The 25,267-nt window shown below is 46.0% G+C and overlaps 2 protein-coding genes across 3 annotated transcripts in view; one reads left to right on the top strand and one right to left on the bottom strand.

The window, feature by feature from the left end:
• LOC119461152 (moesin/ezrin/radixin homolog 1-like) overlaps window positions 1-11,551 on the top strand; it is a 172,283-nt gene extending 160,732 nt beyond the window's left edge. For both annotated transcript variants that reach the window (XM_049671819.1, XM_049671821.1), the window contains exon 13: window positions 11,298-11,551. In XM_049671819.1, coding sequence (XP_049527776.1) covers window positions 11,298-11,536 — 239 coding nt within the window. In that variant the 3' untranslated portion in view covers window positions 11,537-11,551. The remainder of the gene's footprint in view (window positions 1-11,297) is intronic.
• A 2,131-nt stretch (window positions 11,552-13,682) lies between these two features.
• Window positions 13,683-24,695, bottom strand: LOC119462109 (uncharacterized). Its single transcript, XM_037723455.2, has 3 exons — window positions 24,492-24,695; window positions 18,556-18,938; window positions 13,683-15,906 (listed from the first exon to the last, which is right to left on the bottom strand). Exons 1-3 carry the CDS (start codon window positions 24,639-24,641, stop codon window positions 15,579-15,581), a joined length of 861 nt encoding a protein of 286 aa, XP_037579383.2. The 5' UTR covers window positions 24,642-24,695; the 3' UTR covers window positions 13,683-15,578.
• Window positions 24,696-25,267: the final 572 nt, after the last annotated feature.

Below are 25,267 nucleotides of genomic sequence, written 5' to 3'. Positions count from 1 at the left end.
ATTCGCTTAGTCCTCTCCCGTTCCGCGTAATTCTTCCTATCATTCTCGTGATTTGTTTTACTGAAGTCTTTAGAGTTTTTAGGGTATGGTCTGCTCTAGTATTGTGTTGTATCCACAGCCCTAAAATTCCTACTTTTTGTGATTCTTTAAGTGTCGAACTCCAAGCTTCAGTTCAGCTTTTTGAGATTTGTAGTAATATTTTCCGTGTACCGTAATCCAGTCTGATTTTCCAGGTGCACATTTCATTCCGTTCTCAGTGTCGAAATCGTGCACTATGTTTATTGCTTCTTGAAGAATTTGTTCTTTTGCTCCGATTGAGCCTTTTGTCGCCCAAAGAGTAATGTCATCTGCATAAAGTGCAAAATGCAGATTTGGACACTTTTCCAGCCTATGGGCTAGGTTATTCATCCCCAAGTTGAACAGTAGGGGTGAGAGGATGGCACCTTCTGGTGTGCCCCTATTTGGCATATTGAAAGAGTCGGATATGGTTTCTCGTATGCCGATAGTAGCAGTTCTATTGCCCAAGAAGGATTTGATATAATTATAAGTCTTTTCACCGCACCTGGTTTTCTCAAGTTCTTTCAATATCAGTTCATGCGCGATGGTATCGAATGCGCTTTTGAGGTCTAGGGCCGCTAGTAAATGTTCACTTCCTGTTGGAATGTGGCTCAGTACCTCTTCCTTCAGTCTTAGGAAGACATTTTGTGTCGATAAGTGTGGCCTGAAGCCATACGTATAGTTTGACAACAGGTTTTTATCTTCTATATAGTTTGTAAGTCTTGAGTGGATGACTCGCTTAAAAAGTTTTCTCAGGCAAGACGCGAGTGAGATCGGCCTGAGGTTTTGTATGTTACGAGCCTTGCCGGATTTAGGTATCAAAATGATTTCTGCCCCTTTCCACTGTTCTGGAATTTTCCCGGTCGGCCATACCTCTCTGTTGAAGTATTCAGTCAGTTTCTTAATTTGTTCATAATTTAAGTACCGTAGCATTGCATTAGTTAATCGATCCTTCCCAGGCGCTGTATTTTTCTTAGCTACCTGGGTTGCTGCGAAAACCTCTGCTTCTGTTGCGTCCAAAATTTTGTTCGGGGGCCCATCGTATGCTTTCGAGTATGACTGAATAATTGGTTCCCCTATGTATGTTTTTTTTTTTTTTAGTTTTGCTATGAGTTCGCCATCTGTGCCCTTGAATTCTCTCACTATGGTCTCGAGGGCGCGTGACGATTATGATTTTGTTGCTGCTGGGTCTAACATATTTCTAAGTAGGTTCCAGGTTTTCTTTGTGGCGAGGGTTCCTCTTAGGGAATCACTAAGCTGCAGCAATTTTCTGCTTCTAGTTTCTACGCATAATCATCTGCTTGTTGTGCAATTACCTCTGTTCTTGCTCTGAGTTTTCTATTGAGTCTTTGACGCTTCCAGCGTTTTGTGAGGCCTCATCAGCAGTCCCATAAGTCTAATAAACGTGGGTCTACAGCGGGGGGTTCCACCGTCAGAGTGATGCTCGTGGAGTTGGTCGAGTGTGCTGTTCGCACGTCTTCCGACCACTGGTTGATATCTTCTATCTGCCCTTCTGCGAAGAGATGCTTTCTAAAATTTTCCCAATCGGTTATGTTGGCTGTTCCAAGCTGTCTACGGATTTTTGGTGAAGAGGTTGATAGGCTGACAATGTAATGGTCACTACCTAGTGTTCCGTCTAGGTTCTTCCAAGACGCTGCCTCTACGTTTTTGGTAAACGTCAGATCAGGGTACGTGTCTACACTCACGCTGTTCCCCAGTCTGGTAGGCGCTAGCGGCAGCGTTTCTAGTTTTAGGTCGAACTTGTCCGCGACCTGCACTAGCCTGGTGTCCTTTGCAGTATCCCTTACGTATCCCCAGTGCGAGTGGGGTGCATTGAAGTCACCGGCAACGATTAATTTATCTTTGTTTCATTTTGCCAATTGTTAATTCAATGATGTTTTCAAAATCTCTGCCTTTTTCTATGGGGGGGGGGGGGGGGGGCTGTATATATTGACAATGAAAAATTTAGGTTTCCCCCAATTTTTCATGTGAATTTCAATAATTTGGTGATGAGTTGAGCCTTCAAGGGGCTCATGTCTACTAGTTGCGATGTTCTTTCTCACCAACGTCGCTACTTTCGAATGCTTGGGGTCCTGATATGTATAGTAATCCCGTAGCTTTACCGGCTTATTTCCTACCTCTTGGAGGCAGATTATATCTGGCCGGGTTAACGATGTATTAATGAATTGTTGTAGGGCTGCGGCCCTTTTTTGGTAGGTGCGGCAGATTCAGTGCCAAATTTCGATGTTTTCATCGAATGCCCGTAATCTATTGGCCATGTGGCGTCGATAATTCATTATCGGTGGAGTCGGAGACTACTGCATTTCTCGCTTTGCGCAGTTGTGGAGTCCCCGGGTTATCTCCGGCTCTTTACCTTTTCACTTGCCTAGATTGTTGATAGATTCGTCTACCTAAGCTTTAAGATTTTGAAATTCATTAAACATCTGTTGTTGAGAGTCTTGTACTCCCTGTAGCTGTTGAACTACTTCTTGCAACATTTGCTCTGTTGAAATTGTTTTAGGCTCTGCAGTCATACTCTCCCCGCCACCCGCTGTGGAAGAGTTCGCGATTGCTGTTTTGCCTAATAGTTGTTAAGAGACGCGATCACCTTTTTGAGCTCTCCCAAGCTCTCTTTGAGTGCGCTGTTTTCCGCTATCACTCTTTGGTAGGCTATGTTGGATGTTATGGGAGCCTGCGGTTTTGCCACCTCCGCCCAACTTACCCTGGTACCCTTGTCATCCTCTCCCTGCCCGGGCGTGTCTCTCCCTGCAGCACCGGCCTTCTGGATCCTGGGAATGTGGTTTGAGTAAGGGAAAATAGTTTGTTGGGATGCACTGATGCTTGGTCTTGATTTTGAGTTGGATCTTGATTTTGGTTCATTCTTGTAGCCTATGTCAGGTCTTTGTATTGATCTCGATCTGGAACTCGATCTGGATTGGTGTCCCTCCGACGATGGAGATCTTGTTCGTGATGTTCTCCCTGGTAGCCTTGGCCACATGTCGTCTTTTGATTCGGCGTTTTCGGCACGAAGACATAGGATGGTTCGTTACGGACCCGTAACGAACCATCTATGTCTTCGCGCCGTTTTGGTCAACGAGGTTTTTGAGTGCCCTCGTTTTTGTTTGTTTGCGATTTGTTTCGTTGGCTTTAGTCGTTTAGAGCATTCTTTTGCTCCTGTTAGATGTTCTCCTCCGCATGATGCGCATTTTGGGGCACAACCATGGTTGGGGTCGGGCTCTTGTATCCCGCATCCGTGACATACAGGAAGGCTGGGGTTCGGGCAGACGTCGGTCCTATGCCCTATTTGGCAGCACATTTACATGTTTGGATTGTATTTTTGTAAGGGAAGCAGGTCAATTCACCCCCCTTATAATACACTTGCCTGGGAAGGATCTTGCCGTAAAATGCTATAGCGGCTGTCTTCGATTCTTCTAGCATTCTCCTAGCATCTGGGTTTGGCGCGAGCTGGTTTTCCATCTTGGTATCTGGCTGCGCTGCTCTTGTAATTAGATTGTACAGTAGAACCTCGTTAATTCGGAAAATTGGGTTATTCGGACACTTCCTTTGGTCCCGGCAGGCCTATGCGTTATGTTATGTAATGAAACCTTCGTCAATTCGTACGTATTTGGCCGCACATTGGTTAATTCGGACAAATCTCGGAGCTCGGCGAGCGCGGAGTACTGCAAATGTGCGACCCTATAGAGAGCAAAAACGGTGCGTCCACCGAAACGAAGCGGCGGAGTTCGCATCGCCATAGCCATCAATAGAAATCGTATGGGAACGACAGCAACGCCAGAACGCTTCGTACCTATTTGTGCCTTTAAAGCCTTTATTCGTGCGTTTACTGCCGCGCATAGCAATGCATTGGCCGCGTGCCTTGATGACTGCGTAGTCGCCATCCATGATCGCGTCGATAGCGGTTCGTGCGTTTGCAGCGCGCCTTCAGACACTGTCTATGATCGCGTCGACAGCGGCGGTGGTTTCTACCGCAGCGGTTGCGGCAAACAGGGGTTTACTTTTTACTCAGTGCAAAACTGTCGAGGATGAAGAGCACCGTCTACATCGCGATGGGCGGCGACCTGGCAACACTGCCATAAAAATAGTCGGGATGTGCACACGGTAGTGAAAAGCGTGACTCAGATGAAGACGCGTGCCGCGGCCGCGCTGCGAATGAAGTCGCGAGGCCTTCGCCGCTGCGAGTGCTAATCAGGCACGAGATGACGATAATTGCAGCTTTTGCACTTGAGCAAAATAGGAAGAGGATTTGCTGATTCATTCAGTAAATAAAACCGTGTTGACGTAGTAAGCATTTGTTTATTGTTTTCGTGATACCCTCGATAATTCGACATTCGGTTATTCGGACATTTATTTAGGTCCCGTGAAATTCGAATTAACGAGGTTTTACTCTAATTGGTTCCTTTGTTTGTGTCTCTCTGTACGTAGCAATATGTATACGAGATCTGACCCTGGGAGTGGCACAGCCAGCAAGTTGATTTTAATGCAGAACATTCTTTGCCTCATTCATGGCACTGAAACTTCGCGTGCTAGCAGCAGCGCCGTAACACACAGCCTAGCGAACGGCGGAAACAGTTTTCAGCAGCACATGCTGCGAATCCGCGTCATACATTTAACCGCTCGCGTCTTGAGGTATGTGTCCAGATTCTGGCCTGACCGGGGACCAGCGTGCTAGAACGTATGAGCGCATGTGCTTCTCCAGCGCACATGGATATGACCGCGTATGGCCAGAGCTTGGCTGGATGCATAGAGCTAAAGCAAACGTTGGTACAGGCGCGCGTTTGTTACCAACCAGAATGTCGTACCATTTTCGTGGCCTCCCTGTCGGATGCTGTCAGCATATTTCAGCTGCACACTCTAACTGCCGTAGCGCCTCCTAGCCGGCGCTGGTTCCCCATAGGCAGGTTATTTAAGTTCCTGCCTTGCTTCGCTAAGAAAAAAAAAGATACTGTGTCACCGATGTTGGAATCGAAACTATGCAGTCGAGCACAGCAGCTGGGTGCTCAAACTATAAGGCCACGATCGCACACATGCTTCGCTCGTTCCAAAGCAAGCCAGTTATTTGAAACACTCCAGCACATTCACCCCATACCGCTTTGTCATCTTCTTTTCTTGTGAGAGCTCGCATTTTGAGGCACTGTTAGGCTGCACTATCTTTGGGACCACCCATATTGCCCAGTACTTTCCTCGTGGCATCTTACACTTCGTAGAAACTGCACAACGTACATACTTCATGATTGCTCAGATTAATCGATTTTTAACATGCAAATTAGTGCAATCGTCGTGTTAACATACACCACATGAAATAGCTGTACGTACATGCAATTGTATAACATGCAGTGTGCCTATTCCAAAACAAGGTAACCTTTCATGCGCTATCAACTACAGACCCATTTCGTTAACCAGCATTCCCGTGAAACTTCTGGAACACATCATTTTCTCAAATCTCGTGCTTTTCCTTGCATGAAACAACTTTTTTAGTAAATATCAGCATGGTTCCCGAAAAAAATTTTTTTTTCATGTGAGACACAACTAGTTATATTTACTAATGACCTGTTCTCATCTCTAGACCGAGATTCTTGCATTGACTGTATCTTTTTAGACTTTAAAAAGCCTTTGACACAGTATGCCATCGTCTCCTTCTTCTGAAATTAAGCAGACTTAACATTGACCCCTATTTACTTAAGTGGATTGAATGCTTTCTCGACAAACGAACTCAGTTCGTATCTGCTAACAATTCCGTTTCACCAACTTGTTTCGTAACTTCTGGTGTGCCATAAGGCTCAGTCCTTGGGCCTCTTCTATTGACGTCTAACATCTGTCTTTATGCTGATGACTGTGTTATTTATCATGAAATAACTAACCCAGATGATTCCTTTTTACTTCAATCTGACCTTAACACCATTTATTCGTGGTGTAACCAGTGGTTAATGAAATTAAACGTCAACAATTGTAAAATGATGAAAATTTCTAGCGGTAGTGCTGTTTCTACATCCTCATACAAAATGAACAACTCCATTCTGTCCTCTGTGACTTCCAATAAATATTTAGGTGTTCACATTAGAGCACAGCACGGGCCGATTTTTTCAGCCCGGGCCCGTCCCTGGCCCGTTTTTACGTTGAGCTGCCCGCCCGAGCCCGACCAAAAGTGTTATAGGGAGACCCGGGCCCGACCCGGGCCCGGAAATAATCTACGTTACTCGCCCGGCGCGGCCCGCCACCCCTTTACCTTAGGCCCGAGCCCGGCCCGAGCCCAGCTCGAAACCGACCCGAACCCAGCCCGAGACCGAAAAAGATCACCGAGCGGCGTCAAAAAAAACAATAATAACAAAATAAAGAAGATAATGAAAGGAATTTATTCTTATGGCATAAATACATGTCATATGCAATTATGAACACAATTTGAGCTGTCTAAACGCAAATACCAGCGCGCGAAGTAGTACGAGTGACCCTGCCGAGCAGTATCACGAGCAGTTCGCAACGGCGCGACCTTGATGCGGCCCAATCCACTTAAAGCTATATTTTGATTTTTTAGCGTGTTGCTTCCATGCATCGAGCAGCTTCGTGTAAACTGTACCGCCAGAGCAGCAAGCACACGATGCCACTGTGTGTTTATGCAGACATTTTAAAGAAACATGACAAGTGTTGGAAGAGACGCAACTTTATTTTCAAGTCATGCATATCCTCAGTAAGCACATGCACACTTTTTTTTTTTTTTCGCAACGTTCCATGAACGCAAGCACAAAAGGATGGGTGCACTGCACAATGCGAGACATGCCAATACAGCTCCCACATGTTGAGAATAAATTTCACAAAAGGAATAAACAGGCGATATTATGAAAAACCCCACAAAACAGTAAAACTACAGAAGACAGCATTAGCATTACAGAAGAAAACAAGGCTCGTCTTTTGAAGCCTAACCATTCCTATTAAGTGGTAGTTTCGGGCTGCATAGCAAACAAGGAATGAAGGCTGCTCACTACAGTTGTCAGCCAACCACGCTCTCTCCCTGTCCTGCTGTTGTTACTGCACCACGCAACACAGCAGTTATCCCGTAGTACTTGACTACGGACGGCATCACCTGAAAAAAAAAAAAAAAGAAGAAAAGTGTGGGTATGTCTTCTCTCCCGCCTTCGCACAAATTTTCTCCTACGCACTTCACATCGCTCTTTCGCGAAAGACGTCACGTGCAATTGCCTGCACGTGACCTTCGGTGCCATGCATGCGCTACTGAGGCAGGAGTGTTTATTCAGAGTACGTCGTAGCCACAGCTTACAAACATTCTTCTCTATTCGCAAGTTCTCTCTAATTGCGCTCGTAACAAAGGCTTCAAGCAATCTGCGAACGCCATGAATAACGATCTTATGCATTCTTTCACACACATGCATTGAATTCAGACTACGTGTGTGCGCCGACTCACTCTCTCGCGCTAAGAAACGATTTTCTCACAAACGTGCTGCGCAGCATTTCAAATTGCTGTTTCTTATTTAATGTGAAGCAATCCACAAACATCATGCGCGAAGTGAAGAACACAAAAAAGCTCTCTGCGCCGAACAGCACAATGCGACAAATGTCAACTTACGGCCTAATTGACAAATACATAAGCAATTTGCAAAGTAATGAAGGGAAAAAAGAACGTAATGAAGGCGTTCTTACCAAGCAGCAGCTAAGCAGGCAGACGTTCAGGCAGACGAACCCAGCGAAGACCACGGAGAAGTTATCGCACATGCCTGATCACCTTGCCTGATCACACCATCGCCGGTATTTTGTAGCGATGCGTTAGGCTTTATTCTATACTAGTCTTATCATCCACCGCTGACGGCCGGCTGATCCCGTTGATAACGTCTAAAAGTCCACGGCCACATAGACGTATAGTGCACTAGAAAAGTTACTACAGTAGATAACTAGTACGCGCGTTCCCTTGAAGGCAGGGACAAAACACAACGCGGAAAATTAACAAATTTTCCGCGTTAGGGGGTGGGGGACTTGCCCTCTAATTTAATGAAACCTAATGACATACCGCTTTTACAGGTACGAAGCAAACATTTATATTAGAATTTCTTTCCCAGCATTTGACTAACGATCTAGGTCTAGATCTACCACCGCATTTATCACCCTTAACTAGCCATATTTTGCTCGACCATATTTTGCTCGCACTGACCTGTTGAAATTTTATTATTTTCCAAGGACCATACATGATTGGCATTGCCTTACTGAGACAAGTGATCAGACTTAGAATTACCATTTTTTTATCCTGCATCGCTATTGTTCTTTTGTTGCTATTTATTTTGGTTTTTTGCTTCTTCGTTTGTACTTGTCCTCCCTGCTTGGACCTTGAGTCCGCAATATTGAATAAATAAAAATAAATGGTGGTAGTTGTCCTTTAAAAGCGAGACATTTACTTATTTTTGCATTTGTACTGTGTACGTGTAAACTTGTAACCGAGGAGGGGGACCGAGGAGCTCAAATTTTGTTTTCGCACAACCACATGAAGCCAAGGGGAAAAGCATAGGGGAGGTAACTGTGGTTCTAATTCAAATATAGAAATACGGTAAATGAAAATTAAGGTCAACAAGAAAAGACTTCGCAGTTGGGGGAGCTGCACCCACATCTTCTGAATTGTGCCTGATGCTCTACCAATTGAGCTACGGTGATGGCTAGACACTTTCTAAGTATTTGTGCATATTTTGTTGCGATACAACGGACGCCTAAGAGGCATGGCGCAAAGGAGGACGAAGACGGGCATCTGGGTTTGGCACGAGCTGGTTTTCCATGTTGGTCACTGGCTGCGCTGCTCTTGTGAATACAATGTACAGTAAAGCCTCGTTAATTCGGAAAATTCGGTTATTCGGACACTTCCTTTGGTCCCGACAGGCGTATGCGTTATTTAATGTAATGAAACCTTCGTCAATTCGTACGTATTTGGCCGCACATCGGTTAATTCGGACAAATCTCGGAACTCGGCGAGCGCGGAGTATTACAAATGTGCGATGCTATAGAGAGTAAAAACGGTGCGTCCACTGAAACGAAGCGGCTGAGTTCGCATCGCCATAGCTATCAATAGAAACCGTATGGGAATGATAGCAACGCCAGAACGCTTCTTGCCTATTTGTGCCTTTAAAGCCTTTATTCTTGAGTTTACTGCCGCACATAGCACCGCATTGGCTGCGTGCCTTCATGACGGCGTATAGTCGCAATCCACGATCGCGTCGCTAGTTGCCGTGGTTCGTTCGATATGTGGTGCATGCGTCGGCAGCGTGCCTTCAGAACTGAAAAGTGACCGTCTATGATCGCGTCTAAAGCGGCCTTGGTTTCGGCAAACAGTAGTTTCGTTTTTACTCAGTGCAAATCTGTTGAGAATGAAGAGCACCGTCTACACCACGATGGGCGCCGACGTGGCGACGCTGCCATATAAATAATCGGGATGTGCACACGGTAGTGAAAAGCCTGTCTCAGATAGACGCGTGCCGCGGCCGCGCTGTGAATGAAGTCGCGAGGCCTTCGCCGCTGCGAGTGATAATCAGTTATCAGTCACGAGATGACAAGAGTTGTAGCTTTCGGACTGCTTTTGGCAAAATGGAAACAGGATTTGCTGATTCATTCAGTAAATAAAACAGTGTTGACGTAGTAAGCATTTTTTTATTGTTTTCATGATACCCTCGATAATTCTACATTCGGTTAATTCGGACATTAATTTCTTCGGTCCCGTGAAATTCGAATTAACAAGGTTTTACTCTAATTGGTTCCTTTGCTTGTGTCTCTCTGCACGTAACAATAAGTATGAGATCTGACCCTGGGAGTGACACAGCTGGCAAGTTTTAAAATGCAGAGCATTCTTTGCCTCATTCATGTCACTTTGCAGTATAGACAGGTTATGTAGTGCCTGCCTTGCCTCGCTACACGAAACACACACACACACACACACACAACACCACACCCACACACACACACACCACACAAACACACAACCCCACACACACAACACACAACAACACACACACACCTAAACACACCACACCCCCACACACACCCACCCCCACCCCACCACACCCCATCACGACACCAACACCACACCACACAACCACACACCACAACCACACACACACACACAACAACCACCACACCAACACCCACACCACACACCACGCACAGACAACACAACCACACACCACACACACACACACACACACACACACACACACACACACACACACACACACACACACACACACACACACACACACACACACACACACACACACACACACACACACACACACACACACACACACACACACACACACACACACACACACACACACACACACACACACACACACACACACACACACACACACACACACACACACACACACACACACACACACACACACACACACACACACACACACACACACACACACACACACACACACACACACACACACACACACACACACACACACACACACACACACACACACACACACACACACACACACACACACACACACACACACACACACACACACACACACACACACACACACACACACACACACACACACACACACACACACACACACACACACACACACACACACACACACACACACACACACACACACACACACACACACACACACACACACACACACACACACACACACACACACACACACACACACACACACTGTGTGACCGATGATGGAATAGAACCTCTGCAATCGAGCGCAGCAGCTGGCTGCTCTAACCATAAGGCCACGATCGCACACATGCTTCGCTAGTTCCAATGGCCAGCATAGAAATCATGCTATTGCTGTTATGCGATCGTCGTCAGCGTAGTTGTTGTGCTGATGTCACACACATGTACGCTCGCGACCCAGACTCAATTTGCAGAAACACGTTTATCGACCTGGTATCGCTTTGAGGAAGTCCAAACAATGCTGCATAGCCAGGTACCTGCAAAATGCTTCACATAAGATTCCCACAGTGTGTGGGATCTGCAAAATTTTTTGACCACTTTCGCTTCCCTTCACCTTATCATTTCCACGTTTAATTAAAAACCACCCTTATGCATGCTTTCCTTGCCTTTATTATCTGTTGGCTTCATTGTGGTTGTCTAAACTTCATTAGTCATAAACACTGTTGCTTTTAATGTTCTGGCAGTTGCATTATGAGCATGCATGCATAGCATGTTGAGTGGCTGTATTTTCTCTGTGCAGGTGCCGAGTTTACGAACCACGAAAACGAAGATGTTCCACGACCTGAAGAGGAGCGCTCCACGGAAGTCTCTAAAAAGAAGGCACTTGGGGACCAGCTTGAGGTAGGTTGTGTGTGCCGAGCTGTGTGGTCAGTAACTGCGACCGAGTTTCTCACTGAGGTCGCTTGCGTATTAAGAGCTTGTTGGCAAATCAGTCCTTGTGGAAGCTCCCGCAGGGTGGAAGAAAGTTCATGGAAGTGAAGATTGTCTCAATGTCCCTGTACTTCAAGTTGAAGATGAATTAAGCCTCACTTGGCGATCTGCTAGCTTCCTGGCTAGTTAAAATGGTAGAGTGACCACCCTGGTTTCAATACCTGAACTAGGACTAATTTAACTGCGAAGCTTTCCTCTCGAGAAATCGGTATGGGGTTCCTCTGTAGCTACATGCTACAATTTGGTGAATGACAATCTTCCTTTTCAAGAGCTTCTGTGCCAAGCTGTTAATGGTTAACTCAGATCTCACTGGAAGAGAAAAGGCCTGCAAATTACCTATTGAGTTATTGCGTAATAAATGGAGTTAAACGAAATGGAGTTATTGCCCCACGAAGTCTTGATGCTGTGAAAAATGTTGCTCTTGTTTGTATTCGTGCACGAAAGCTGTGTAAACTGCAATCTTTCTTGGCTTGGCCAAGCGATAACGCTGTCAAGCTCTTTGGAGAACCCATGTGTAACTAAGAGCAATAGGAACGTCGTAACCTCTTTTGTAGTGTGGGATTTCTTCAAAGAGGCACTGAATAGAGAAATAAACTTGATATTAGTACGTTTTGATTATGCACAATGCAAACTACCAGACCTGCAGCTGTAGTGCCATGGCTATATCACTGCACTGCGGAACTCGAGGTCGCAGGTTTGACTTGAGTTCACCCATTATCGTCGGCAATAGTTTTTCTGCGCGGATGCCATGGCCTAGCCAGACAGCTTCTCTGTAAAAATGAATGCATGCGTTTTACTGCCCCAAAGGGCCCAAATGGCCACAGATCGTCCGAAATAGCTCTAAAGGCCTGCCTGTATGTACACTTATGAGGCGTGTCGGTGCTCGTACTATGATGGAAAACGGCGGGTGCACGCAGGTATAATTAAGGTAAACATAAAATGTCCCGCCGCAATTACCCCTTCCCACTCTTGGTATGCTTCACCGCAATTTTTTGCGTAGGTTTCACCGCGTAACACTGCTTTATTGAGGCGAAACTGGCTTGGTGACCCATAATTATGCAACGTGCCACGTTTTCCCAGCTTTCGAGCCATTGGCGAGGATTACAAAGGCGTAGTCAGCGCCATTGCTAAACAGCGTCGAATTGTTTCAATAAAAAACTAGGTACCGAACAGCAGGAAGCTTGGTAGCGAACATTGAAGCAGCTAAGCCTAGGATTGCCGCGGTGGTGGCTACAGCTGAAAGCATGTCGGTCGTTGACTGTTCTTAGGTTTGGGTGTACCTTAAGAACCGCATGTGGTCAAAATTATTCCTATGACATGCCTCATAATCATATTATGGTTCTGGCACGTAAAACGCCCGAGTTAATTTTAGTACAGTATCCGTAAACATTATCAAAGAAGCCAAGCCAGAAAAGGCACTAAAACAAGACTCATTTGACACTGCCTATAAGTTTTCACCCCAGCTATCCTTGATATGGGTTTTGATGCCATCTGCTCGGGCTTAGTGAATTTTTTTATCGCTAAAGATTGGTGGTTTGTATTCTGAAAGATCCAAAAATTGAACTTAGCTCGCTCCAAAAACCTTTTCTGCATCACAACCACTCAATATAGGAAAAAAATTTTGAAATTCATGACATCCCACTGACATGCGGTTGCTGGGGTTTCAGTGCGAAACTCCAGAAATTAGTTTGGTGGTAATTTTCTTTTCTAGTAAGGGAGCTCTTATCACAAAATTAACGAAAATTGTTCGGAAAATTATTGCAGTATAAATTGATCTTGTGTTTCTCTTTAGAGTGCAAGATTCTGCTGTTTGAACGGAGTCCTACAAGCTTATATTTGTGGCAGTGGTTTAACCCCTCTCAGACAATTGCCGAATGCAAAATTATGCGTGCTGAGACTTGAGTAGTACTGTTTGACATTATTGTCATCTGGAGGTCGTACATGCTCATGACTATGACTTCGACCATGAACCTTTAGCCTTTTCCTTCACTCAGTACCACATCCGAAACCATTGCTTTGGTTTTTGAGTGTTAACCTTTTTCGCTGAGTCATTCTCATTTTGCTGAGTCATGGTCATTATCTGACTTCTACCATCATCCTTTCGTGTTTCATCCTTTAGTTTCTTTCACTTTGTACCCACATCCAAACCCATTTCAATGGTTTTTGAGTGTTAATCTTTTTTCGCTGAGTCATTGTCATTTTTGCTATGTCATGGTCATGACTATGACTTCTACCATCATCCTTTAGTGTTTCTTTCACTTAGTAGGCACGTCAGAACCAATTCCAGTGATTTTTGAGTGTGAATCTTTTTTCGCTGAGTTATTGTCATTTTTGCTAAGTTATATGCTCATGACTATGACTTCTGCCAGCATCCTTTAGTGTTTCCTTCCGAACGCATTTCAGTGGTTTTGGACTGTTAATCTTTTTCGCTGCGTCATTGTCATGACCTATATGACACGCATGTCATGACATTCCTGTCACGACTTATCACTTATGTTCTTCATACACTCCTGTCATACTATGCCAATTTTGGTACCTACCAAGTTAACGAAACTAGCATAAGAGCGCCAAGACCTAGGCGGCTGTTTCATGACCTACATGTCACGCAGGTCATGACATCCATGTCAGGACATATAATTTATGTTCGTCATATACTCTTGTCATAGTATGCCAATTTTTCTACATACCAAGTTAACGAAACGACCATCAGAGCACAAAGATTTAGGCGGATAGATAGATAGACAGACAGATAGATAGATAGATAGATAGATAGATAGATAGATAGATAGATAGATAGATAGATAGATAGATAGATAGATAGATACTGTCAAAGTAGTAAATGTTCGCCAAGAAATGCTTCGTACTTAAAAATGTAGCGTGACTCTGATTTTTGTAGCCTGAAAAGAATCAAACCTACAAATTTTACCCTCCCAGAATATAAATTTATTCATGCTTAAAGCTTTGCTGTCGTGCACTCTACACGCTAGGTCTAGTTGCTTCCATGTTTGCTACCAAGCTTGCTGCTGTTCGGTGCAGTATTTTTCATTGAAAGGATTCGCCGCTGAAACTTTCTGAAAACAAAGCCCTAGCATGTCCGCACGAAAATCTAAACGTAAAAGACGTACCCGATATTGATCCTGCGATCCTGCTATCGCCGTCGGGCGCGCGTTGATTGGCCACACGTCATGCGAAGGCGACAGTATCGCCGAGTCGATCGTCGCAGAATACGTCTCCTGTTTGCCCCTTTCCCCCCCATTACTTCTTGGTGCATCGGATAACTGGAAACAACTGGGACACAGTGGAAACTTCATATTTCCCTGTGTTTAAAAATACAATATTCCGCATTCGATTTGATATTCGGAGGTCCTTCTTTCTCGAATATTTGTATTCAATTCGGAAATACCAATATTCGAACAGTCCTACCTTTTAGTTACTAAAAGTTGTTGCTTGCGACTACCATTTGCAAAGGAGACATTATACACGTTCTGGTATCCTGATTTCACGAAGGTGACGCCAATGCCTATATATTCTACATCATGCCAACTTCATGCATTGCTGCGAATGCTATGGATAGCATCAATCTGTCATAAAAGAGGAGCGAAAAAAAATAGAGGCTCCTTATTGACCGCGTCTGATCGCCTTCCGCGTGACGCCGACTTAATGGAAGCTTCACGGAAGGATTAGTATCGGATAACGGGCGAGCCGTCTGGAGTGTGGAACTACGGAATAACTATCACCAGCTGAAGTTTTTTGACGATCTCCAGAACGTAAATGCCCGATTACGTCTGCACGTCGCTCCTATTACCATGCGACTACCGCGGCCATTATTATCTTCATCACATGCCCTAGTGGTCAACGGTATACATAGAAAGGGATATTTAGCAACAGGTGCTTGTAGCGACCACACGTATTCGTGCACATTAAATGAAAGCATGTCGAAACAAGATACTTCGCACGTTAAATAGTAGCTATGGCTCAAACTCCGGCCACCTACGATATTCCCGCGTGTTGTACACATGATGAAGATGTATATGTACTGGAGATTCACATATACGAAGCTCGGTGTCAGAAGACTTTGCCCTAATTATTGTCAACGCAGAGAATTTGGGGATCGCGTCATGCGGCGCCTCTTGGGACCGCTAGCCATGTCGTTCTCCTTGACATCGACGACCACGTCGTTTTTCCTGTCCTCTGCTTCCGAGCCAGATGTGGCGCTTCGCCCGTCGTCTTTCGAGTTGCTCCAGCTCTCCAACGAACCGCTGGCCAACCGCTCCACGATCCTGTTGCTTCCTTTGTCTAGTATGGCCAGGAGGTCTGGGTCTTCAGTGTCTGCTGCACTGTCGATGTCCTTTGCAGCAGCGTCCGACTTCTTGCCAACCATTCTGTCCACCCGGGCTTTCTCCCATTCAGCAGGATATCTGCATGGAGACGCGCCAAGCTCTGTTTACAGTGGTGGGCATTATCAGATTAGGTCTATCCTTTCTTGGCTTTCGACAGTATCCTGACGTTACAGACAGCGGCGCAAAACTGTCACTAAACATATATTACACTACGCCAGTGTAGCTGCTTTGAGTATATGCGAGGTTTTCACAAGAATCGTAACAGTCGAAGAACACTTAACAGAATCAGTAAGCAATGTATTGCAGGCGTACTTCATTTTACTTACACGATAAATGCTTGTCTATCTTACGAAACCTTTGGTGGTAGGAGCGACTGCTGCTACTACAGGCTACTAATACGTAGGTATATATACAGCTTAACTCAATCTTTCTATCTCATACTCCTTTATAGCGATTCTTCATACGTGCTGCTGCTTCTATGATAATGTTTTACCATCATTTTGCCTGCACCTAGACTGAATCTTATGGTTTATTACCTATAGTCGGATACAACTTAAGTCTGCAGTGAAGCCCACCCACGCCCTCACAAACACCAGCCACTGTTCGTCCGCGAGGCTGCAAATAGTTCGCACTTAAAACGTTCCCTGCTACCTAAGTAAGGCGGTAACAACACAAATTAAATTATAAGCGCGTAATTTTATACGTTTTCACTCGTATATTATTAAGGAACGTACAATTACGACAAGTACAGTCGTATCAAACATGAAGCCACTTTGAAAAGGTCGCATGACGACGATTTTGTTTGCTTCTGTGATTGGCTAGCGAAGTAACAGAACCCCGCGCGGTCCATGTGCCTTTGTTGCCAAGTGCTGTTTTTTAAAGTTCTATCCTATACTATACGATGTTATTCTTAACTGTATTATCGTGTGTTAAGTTATTAGTACCTAAAATACATAAACTCAAGCTCACTTTCCGCACTGTAAACCACTTTGCACCCTTTAACGGCTGAGTTTCGAGAACCAAACAAACGCTTTTTCGAAACCAAAATTTGTAAAAATGTGAGGGGTGTTTTGATAACCAAATCAACCTTTTAGTTTTTGCAAGAATGTGTTATTCGCATAAAACACTCTTTTGGCGCTAAGGATGTTATGGGCTGTCACAACTCCTGTCTGTTTACATGTCGCCACCGTGATGATAGTTGAAGGTGCCTATTAGCTGATTACATTGAAACAAGCGCTCTGTAGAGAATTATCGCTTAATTACGTAGAACAGATATGCTCCCACTGGTACTAAACTGCTGGTCGAAACTTCACTGCAATAAAAGCCGGTGAATAGGTGGGTGTATACAGCGCAAACTGTGCTTGTATGCGAATATGCAGTGCGTATGTGCGCTCTGTGTTGGTGTTATTCTGATGTGTGATAGGATGACCTTGAATGTCAAAGTGGGTGTTGTGTTGTTAACATCTACTTATCGTTATATAAATCTGAGAACCAAACAAACAAAAACCCTGCCCGTGTTTTTTCTACCGGGTTTTAGTGACATCTGTCAGTCTATGCAGTAATTATTATGTTTTAAATGTTCTATTTCTGGTTGGCGTTCCCTGGGGATTATTCACTTGGATACCAAGGTGCAACAATGAATAGCGCGTGCATGCATGGCTTCTAAACCATAGGCGTAATGGCATGCCTTGCCCAAAGGTGCAAGGCATTATGGTTGTTAAAGCAGAGTGTTAAAGCAATTGCTAAAGGTAGGGTGTTAAAGCAACTCTTAACTACTCACTGAATGGCTGTCTCGATTTCTGGAGATGCCTTTTTTCTAGTGTGCAGGGATGTTAGCTAAAGACACAGTAAAATATCCTTAAGGGGGGGGGGGGGGGTACATTGGTTTAGAGCGCACTTACGTTGTACAGTCATGTATCTACAAATCGACATATTATGCATTAACATTTACTCTGCGCGTGAATCTTCTGTTAGCAAGCCCGCGATGAGAGCGGCTCTAATAATAAGTAGTATGTAATCAATGAAGATGGTGTTGGATACGGTCTCCAAACGGGGCTGACAATCCGGACAACGACACGTTCTGCCATGTTGTCACATTCCGCCATGTTGACGTTTTGAGCCAATCAGAGATGTCGTAGCCATCCTGGGAGCCAATCAGAGCTAACAAGATGGCCAGTTTTACAATATGGAGGCAAAAGACCGATTTCACGGCAAGTTTCACTAGGCCGCCGCTAACACTAAAGTGTCCTGGAACACGTTAACACACAGCAAATTGGTACTATAGTAGTCCGTAGCCCTTGGCGAGCTGAATAGTAACTACGGTAAGAAGCATGTTGCTTGTGCTACAACAAACCCGCTTAGCCCTCGAGATCTTAAAGCAAGAAGGCGAAAATATAAAAGTTTATAGAATAGCAGTGCGCATGGGCGTCGGCAGGATTTTGTCTTGGGGGGCGGAGCAAGTGCCCCTTTTGCATCACCCTGCCGACGCCCATGGCAGTGGAGTTGAGGACCTATCTCTATATTACTCCAAAATTCAACGGAAAATTCGAAATATACTTGACATTCCCTTCAGCATTGCCTTGAACCCAAGTACAGCAAGCGGCGAGGACTAATACCATCATGGCGCCTTCAGGGCCTGTGCGCGCAAGCTGGCTGAACGTGGTGAAACCGCACAGAATGTATACGAGAGTGTTCTGAATATATCGTATCCCGGGCAATTAAGCGTACTTTGCGTGGAGGTACGAGTTGAGAGCGCGGGCCAGCTGGCTCCCTTCTCCTAGCAGCTGCCGCAGCAGGTCGTTCCTGCTTCGACGCTCCGACGAGACGGGGACGCTTCGGCGGCTGCGCACAAGGAAGTGCAAGTCGCGGACGTGGTCGGCCGCGCCCCGACTGGCGGGCGCCATGTCGGAGAGTGGGCTGCAGACGCCCAGCGTGAGGGCGCCGCGGTCGGGCTTGACGCAGTACTCGCGCCCGTGGCAGTCGCGGTTGAAGTAGCACGACGACTTCGCGGCTGCCGCAGCTGCGACCGACTGACCCGCCCCGTCGATGAGATTCGACGACGCCTCTTCTCCGGTTGTGGCGGCGGCGGCGTATGAACCCGACTGCAAGGACTGCGCATGCCATGGCGGGTGCAGGCGATTTTAGCCACAGAAGATGAGAAAGTTGGAAGGCGGTTCAACTTTGGTTTAAGTCGATATAAGACAATGTCTCCCTGAGTTTCAGGTGGGAATGGCGTGTATGAACCGCATAATATTTTTTTTTTTTTTGTGAGAGCCGCGCTGGAGCGACTTTGGATCGATGTCAACTAGAGGTTGAATCGCCTTCTAAAATTTTATCATCAGTTATCTCATAATAATCATAACCATCGCCATTATCATAGCGTTATTCTCACTATCATCACCTCATCATAACCGCCTCATCAGCGCGGCTCTTAAAAAATTAAGTATAGGGTTTACTACCATCATCAGTGTTGTCACATTTTTTGACTGGGCTATCTTCGAGATTGGTCCACAAAAGAGGCTAGAAACATAAATTAGAATTAGCCACATCCGATACAGAACAGGGGTGGTAACTCGCAAGGAAGACATTGTCTTCAAAAAAGACCAGGGCTGAGTTTACATGAACTAGACAACAGCGTTCCGAGTCGGAAGTCGTTACTGGCTGGGAACCCAGACAGCCCGACGTGACAAGAGGTCGAGATTGATGCGGTAGCCTGCGGCGAGGCAGCTGGGAACTGCTAAAGTCGCTAGATTTTCTGCTAAAGCAAAAACATATCTAGGGACTTTAGGAACTGCTAACGGACTAGTGTGCGTTCACATGTGCGTTGCATGTGGATAGGGCGGCGCAGCCCGTCTCGACGGTCGTTCAGCCCGACTGGCTAAAAGCGTTTTCGTAAACGTGACAAGAAAATCTCAGCCTGAGCAGTCTACTCGGCTCGTATTTGTGCGGTTCATGTAAACGCATTGTAGAAGTGACCATCACGTGAGAGTCTTGAAATCTAGTTATATATATAACGAAAGGCTGATGGCAAATAGGCCCTCACGACATGCTAGGCAAACTGAATATCTAGCCGCTGAGCTCGCAGATAATGTGAGGGGGAGTAAAGCGGAGTGCGGGTCTCCAGAGCCAATGGTGACGAGGACGTTACCAAAAGTTAGCATGAACCAAACAATGCATTGAAAGGTCCGGCTACCATGGAGGGCCTATAGGCACCGGGCGGCCGTTGTAAGGCGCCAGCAGCGCGCCGGCGATATGCTGGGGAACAGCGCAGCGAACGGCAGCTGTCGGAGCACTGGCATGTGAAGCAGACGACGGGACGAATGCGCTCGGTGCTTCCAGTGATTTGGCACTGCGGGTTTTAAGGGCTGACGCACCGGAAAACACATGTTCGTGTGTCTGCTCTTGAGAAAGGTCGTCACTTGTACGAGGCAGATCACATTCGTGGCATCAAGTAGTATATAAAGCAGAAAACGAGCGCAAATTGCGATGCAAATGCACCACGCGAACGGAGCTCCGCGGCAAGCTAAGACGTGGAACTCCAGCAGTTATATTGCAGATGTTATTTAGCTGTGCGCGTTAACATTCTTGCGTATTTAATCATGTAAATAGGCGAAGAACACAAAAATTATGGACAGAAAAAAAAAGGAGACATACGTCTTCCTTATTCTGTTTCTTGAGCTGCTTCGCCGATCGCACATGTGTCAGTAAGTTCCCGTTATCTGTCAGTTGTAGTTCTTTTATCTTTGCAACGCTTCCCCATTCTTAATTGCTTATAATGTAGGCTCCCTAATTTTATATAACTTAGCGCGACGGGAGCCGTCGGTGGTGGCGAGTGTGAACACGCCACTGCGTTGGCGTTCGTCGTCGATGCACAGCACAGTCATGTGCCGGACGCAACCAGAGTTGGAAATTGCTAGAAAGGAAAACGTACATTAAAAGGAACACTGATACACTGATAAGACGACAAAATGACTACAAATCTGAGTGTTCGCCTTCGGTGCCCAAGCTCGGGAGCCGTTACACTGCGGAGGTGAAGACAGGCAAGTGGGACACGAAGCTCTTGCGTATGAACGGCTCTTTTATTAACGTTAGAACAACTAGACCATAGCAAATTAGGGTCGGAAATGTACAGTGCCCAGCGATTGAAGCGCTGGCAGCGCGGCTGCCGCCGTCTCTTTTTTTTTTTTCTTTTCGCGCCACGGCTAGGCGAGCGCCGTGGGACCAAATGCAGTCATAATGCGTTACGAAGGTTCTCGCTTTCACTCTATACCACAATGCATCAGTTTGGCGTCCCCAGCGCTTACAGTCAGTGCAAAAAGCGCTGGCGACTGTGGTTTGCACAAGATGAAGTGCATCAAATGAGCGCTTTATTGAACGAAACACTCTCTTATATACACATTATCAAAGGGGGCGTTGCAGCCAACTGAGTGCGCGTGTGCATGACAGTGCACTGCGTCACAGCGACCATGCGATTCGAGTATCGCGTTTCAATTGCTGAGCACTGTACGCGCTGTTGGCTACAGACCCCACATATAATATACAGGCTTTCCGCCTGAAAAACGCGATGCCGCGATGAACAACGATTGAATTAAATGGCCTAACCAGCTTCAGTCATGTTTCAGTAACTGTTGGTGCACCTAAAAACGCAACATGTTTGATCAGACTTGGTTTCACGGCAGCACCTGCTGCGCGCGGCCCGGCCGCCACATGCCATTACATGGGCGGCGCCGCCGCATGAAGGCGCCACCGGTCCAAATTCATCCCGCGCCCGGTGCCTATTGGCAGTGAAGCTGTTCTTAGTCGACCCTTCGCCGTCTGTCCGCCGTCACGCAGGTCACGTGACCAGGAGAGGATGAGAGCCCCGCCGGGACAGCGCAGGTCCCGTGACCAGCAGAGGAGGAGAGGCATGTTGGGAGAGGATGCGACCAATGAGAGGCCGCGCTGTGCGCGAGGAATAGAGGCGATATGACAAGGTGTTTCTGTGCAGCTCGCCCTTTCGAAGCTGCTGCCGACTTCGTCCGCGTTTCCCCGCGTTCGCTCCGGGCGCGCGCAGTGTCCGTGACTGCAGCCGATGCCTCTGGCGGCGGCTCGGCAGTTTTCGACTAGAGAACTGGACACTCCTCGAGTAGCGTCAGAAGTTCGTGCCTCTTCTCGCCTCGCAACGTTTCAATATAAGTTCCTGTTGTAGATCTGTGCTTACTTGTGCTTACGCAATTGCATCACGTGCAACACATGCACATGTAACACTCGGTATAACTAACACAGCTTAGCTGTTCGACCATCTTCACGGAGTGAAGGGGCGGTGATTTTTCCCAAGAGTCAATGCGCAGGTCAAACCGGAGAAACTGAGGGGGCGGCATCAGAGGAGGTTGGCTTGCGAGGCTAGCTGCCAGACGTCATGCTCTTTCCCATAGTCTTTTTCCTTCCTCCATGATTTTAGTAATAAGGGAGCGCCGCGATGTTTGGCTGTTTGCGATATATCTGACGACGCGGCGGAGCATGATGCCTAAAACATTACCTGCGAGATCAGCGCGCGTTGCTTGATCTCGGACGCCATGCAAAAATTATCGCGTTTCGCGCTTCAACCACTGCACGGCGCCACTCGTAATGGAGGCAGAATGGCGGAAAAGTTTAATGATGTAATGAGAGCAGTTGGGGCATATTCCCGGGCATTCACGTTGGGGATACTTTAACTTTCGCATAACATGGTGTCTGGAGTGAAACTTCGCTGGAGTGACAGGCGTTCTGCCCATGTGTTAACCAATCTACGTCCGCTGAAAGTGATATCGCAAACAATGAAAATTCGATTTGTACAGTTTGGCTGAAGGCTTGTAATCACAGCACTAATAAAAATGATTTATGTCCCGAGTCCAACTAACAAAGCCATTGATTTAGTTTCGTCTTTTACGTATATTATATATTTCTTGTATAGAAAGATAACCCATGTGGTGTGATGTTGTGTGATGTACACTCCCATGTTATGTGGTACAGTGTTGGTGTTGACCCGCACCATGGGCATATGTCTCTAAAGGCTGAGGGGTGTATATTGTGTAGTTTATGTAAACTGACGAAGGTGCTTGTCTGTAGCCCACGGAGATCGGTGGCCTCTTCAGTCTTTAGTTTTCTGTGGGGTGGTGGGTAGAGCATACGATCCCTCTATGGTATTTTAATATAGTCGAGTAATCGGGATCCATGGGCGTTAGGTCCTCGACAGCGGATGTGTTGAGGGCCCGGTAGTGAGCGTATCCTCGGGCTGCTCTATCCGCATATCGATTCCCTGTGATCCCTTCGTGTCCCGGTACTCATTTAATCGTTTGGATAAATTCTCTTTGGCATTCTTCTTTGAGTTTGGTTAGAATTCTGGAGTGATACTTCGTTAGAGTGACGGGCGTTCTGCCCATGGGTTAACCAGTCTACGTCTACTGAAAGTGATACCGCAAGCAATGAAGATACGTTTTGTACAGTTTGGGTAAAGCCTTATAACCACAGCACTAAGCTGATTTATGTATTGAGTCCAACTAACAAAGTCATTGCTTCAGTTTCGTCTTATACGTATATTCTATTTATTGTACTGAAAAATAACCCTTGTTATGTTAGTTCCAACAAGTAGCAAGTTCCTCTTTCATTTACAGTCGCACATATTGTTATGTGTGTACAAACGTTGCATAACGCCGGTGCTTACCCCATACGGCCACAAGAGGTGACGTTTCTGCAGTCAGTAATGGCAGTGTGCAATAACAGTAGCAAGGCAAGCAAATTATGAAAATTCGCACTGGCTGCTGAGAGTATATCGAATGCCATCTTTATGGTACAGATAAGCCAGCAGTCGATAACATAGTGTTCAATCTACGGTATGGCGTTTAATATTTTTATTCTTTGTCAAACGATGTAGTCCCGCGCTTATAAATGAAATAATTAATCTTTCAACGAGGTCAGACGCACTATTTGTTACGGACCTAATCCGGCCCTGACAATATTGTGCTTTAGAGGAAACGGAAATCGTTTGCAAGATCAACCCTTTCCTTCGAAGAAGCCTTTTCTTGTGTTTGTGAACCGTATCCTCAGAGCAGCGACTGCGAGTGTTTTCATCAAGCAGCATGACGCATCGCTTGTGCCAACAGTGGCCAGTGGTTTGAACTTCGGCGGACAGGATCATGGCAGTTCAGTTAGAGTGCCCTAAAATACTAGTAAATACTATTGCTAGTTCAGTCAGTAATTGATGGTGCTAAAACATGGCGTCTACATTGAGTGTCCGCCTGTCGGCTTTGCTTCCGGAGCATGCAGTCAGCAAACACATATCCTTCGAGATCTGTTTCAATGCCTCTGGGGCTTAGTGGTTATGTCGCTGCACTGCTGAGCACAATCGAGGATTGCCAGCCATGGTGGTTTCTTCTGAGGGAGGCGGTATCAGGCAGTAATAAAGCTCGTGTAACGTGCTTTTCGTGCACGTCAAAGAACCCCAAGTGTCCAAATTTAATCCGGAGCCCTTCACGATACGGCGTCCCTCACAACCCACTGTGCCAATTCCGGGACGTAATCCACATTATTAGTAAGAACTGCCTTGAAAATACATTGGGTCATTCGGATTTTGTTTTAGACCGAAGAGGTTATACAATGCCAGACTATGTCCTACTTTCTAGCATAAATGCAAAGGAGCAACTCACGGTTGATTTTTGGAACAGCTCCTCCGCGGATATCTGTGGTCTTCGAGCCAACGAGTGGCCGACCATCGAGGTCACGAGGGCCAAATCAAGGACCAGGGCGTACATGGCCGACATCTTCCATGGGGAAGTTGAGCTAAGAGTAATGTTCATACATGCGTTGTTGTAGTCGCCTTTAACGTATGTTGTTGTATGGCACGTATGGCACGTACACCCGATTTGATGATGATGATGATGATGATGATGATGATGTCCTCAGCACATGGCTCGTACACACTTAGGGGGATTGGCCAAGAATGGAGCACCTGAACTTTTAGATATGGATTCTGAAACTACAGTTAATGTGCAATTTAGTAATCAGAACAGACAGATTAATTTTACTGAACTACATAATTTATAATAATAATGCCATGAATTAAAACTGAAATATCTCTCAGAGAATCGTAAAAATGGGGATTGCTACGCCATTTTCTTCGTCTTCTTTTTCGCAGTTCTTTGTCACTGTACTCCTTTACAACCTCAGTAATTATTAATTTATGAAAATAATTCCGATTCTTTACTTTACGCAGCTAGCACCGACACATTGGCTCGCGTCATCACATTTTCTTTTGCTGCTCTTACCAATTGCTTTGTGATCAGTTCCATCGTAGTGGGTAAACACTATCAATCGGGAGCAAGACTCGGGCCGGCCGTCGGAGCTACAGCAGCTACCATGGCTCATGGTAGGGCTCCGACCACTGGGCGTCGAGGCGGCTCGGAGTCCTACCAACCGGGGCAAC

Source organism: Dermacentor silvarum, chromosome 8 (genome assembly GCF_013339745.2).
Source record: "Dermacentor silvarum isolate Dsil-2018 chromosome 8, BIME_Dsil_1.4, whole genome shotgun sequence".
Taxonomy (NCBI): Eukaryota; Metazoa; Arthropoda; class Arachnida; order Ixodida; family Ixodidae; genus Dermacentor; species Dermacentor silvarum.
Note: the sequence above shows the minus strand (reverse complement) of the source record. Positions and strands in the feature narration are given on the sequence as shown.

Excerpts from the sequence above, each read along its gene's own strand:
- LOC119462109 (XM_037723455.2), bottom strand. The coding sequence starts at position 24,641 with ATGAACATTACTCTTAGCTCAACTTCCCCATGGAAGATGTCGGCCATG. Across the intron at positions 18,939-24,491 it reads AGCTGTTCCAAAAATCAACC|TCCTTGCAGTCGGGTTCATA; the intron begins GTGAGTTGCTCC and ends TGGCATGCGCAG. Across the intron at positions 15,907-18,555 it reads AACTCGTACCTCCACGCAAA|ATATCCTGCTGAATGGGAGA; the intron begins GTACGCTTAATT and ends GTCTCCATGCAG.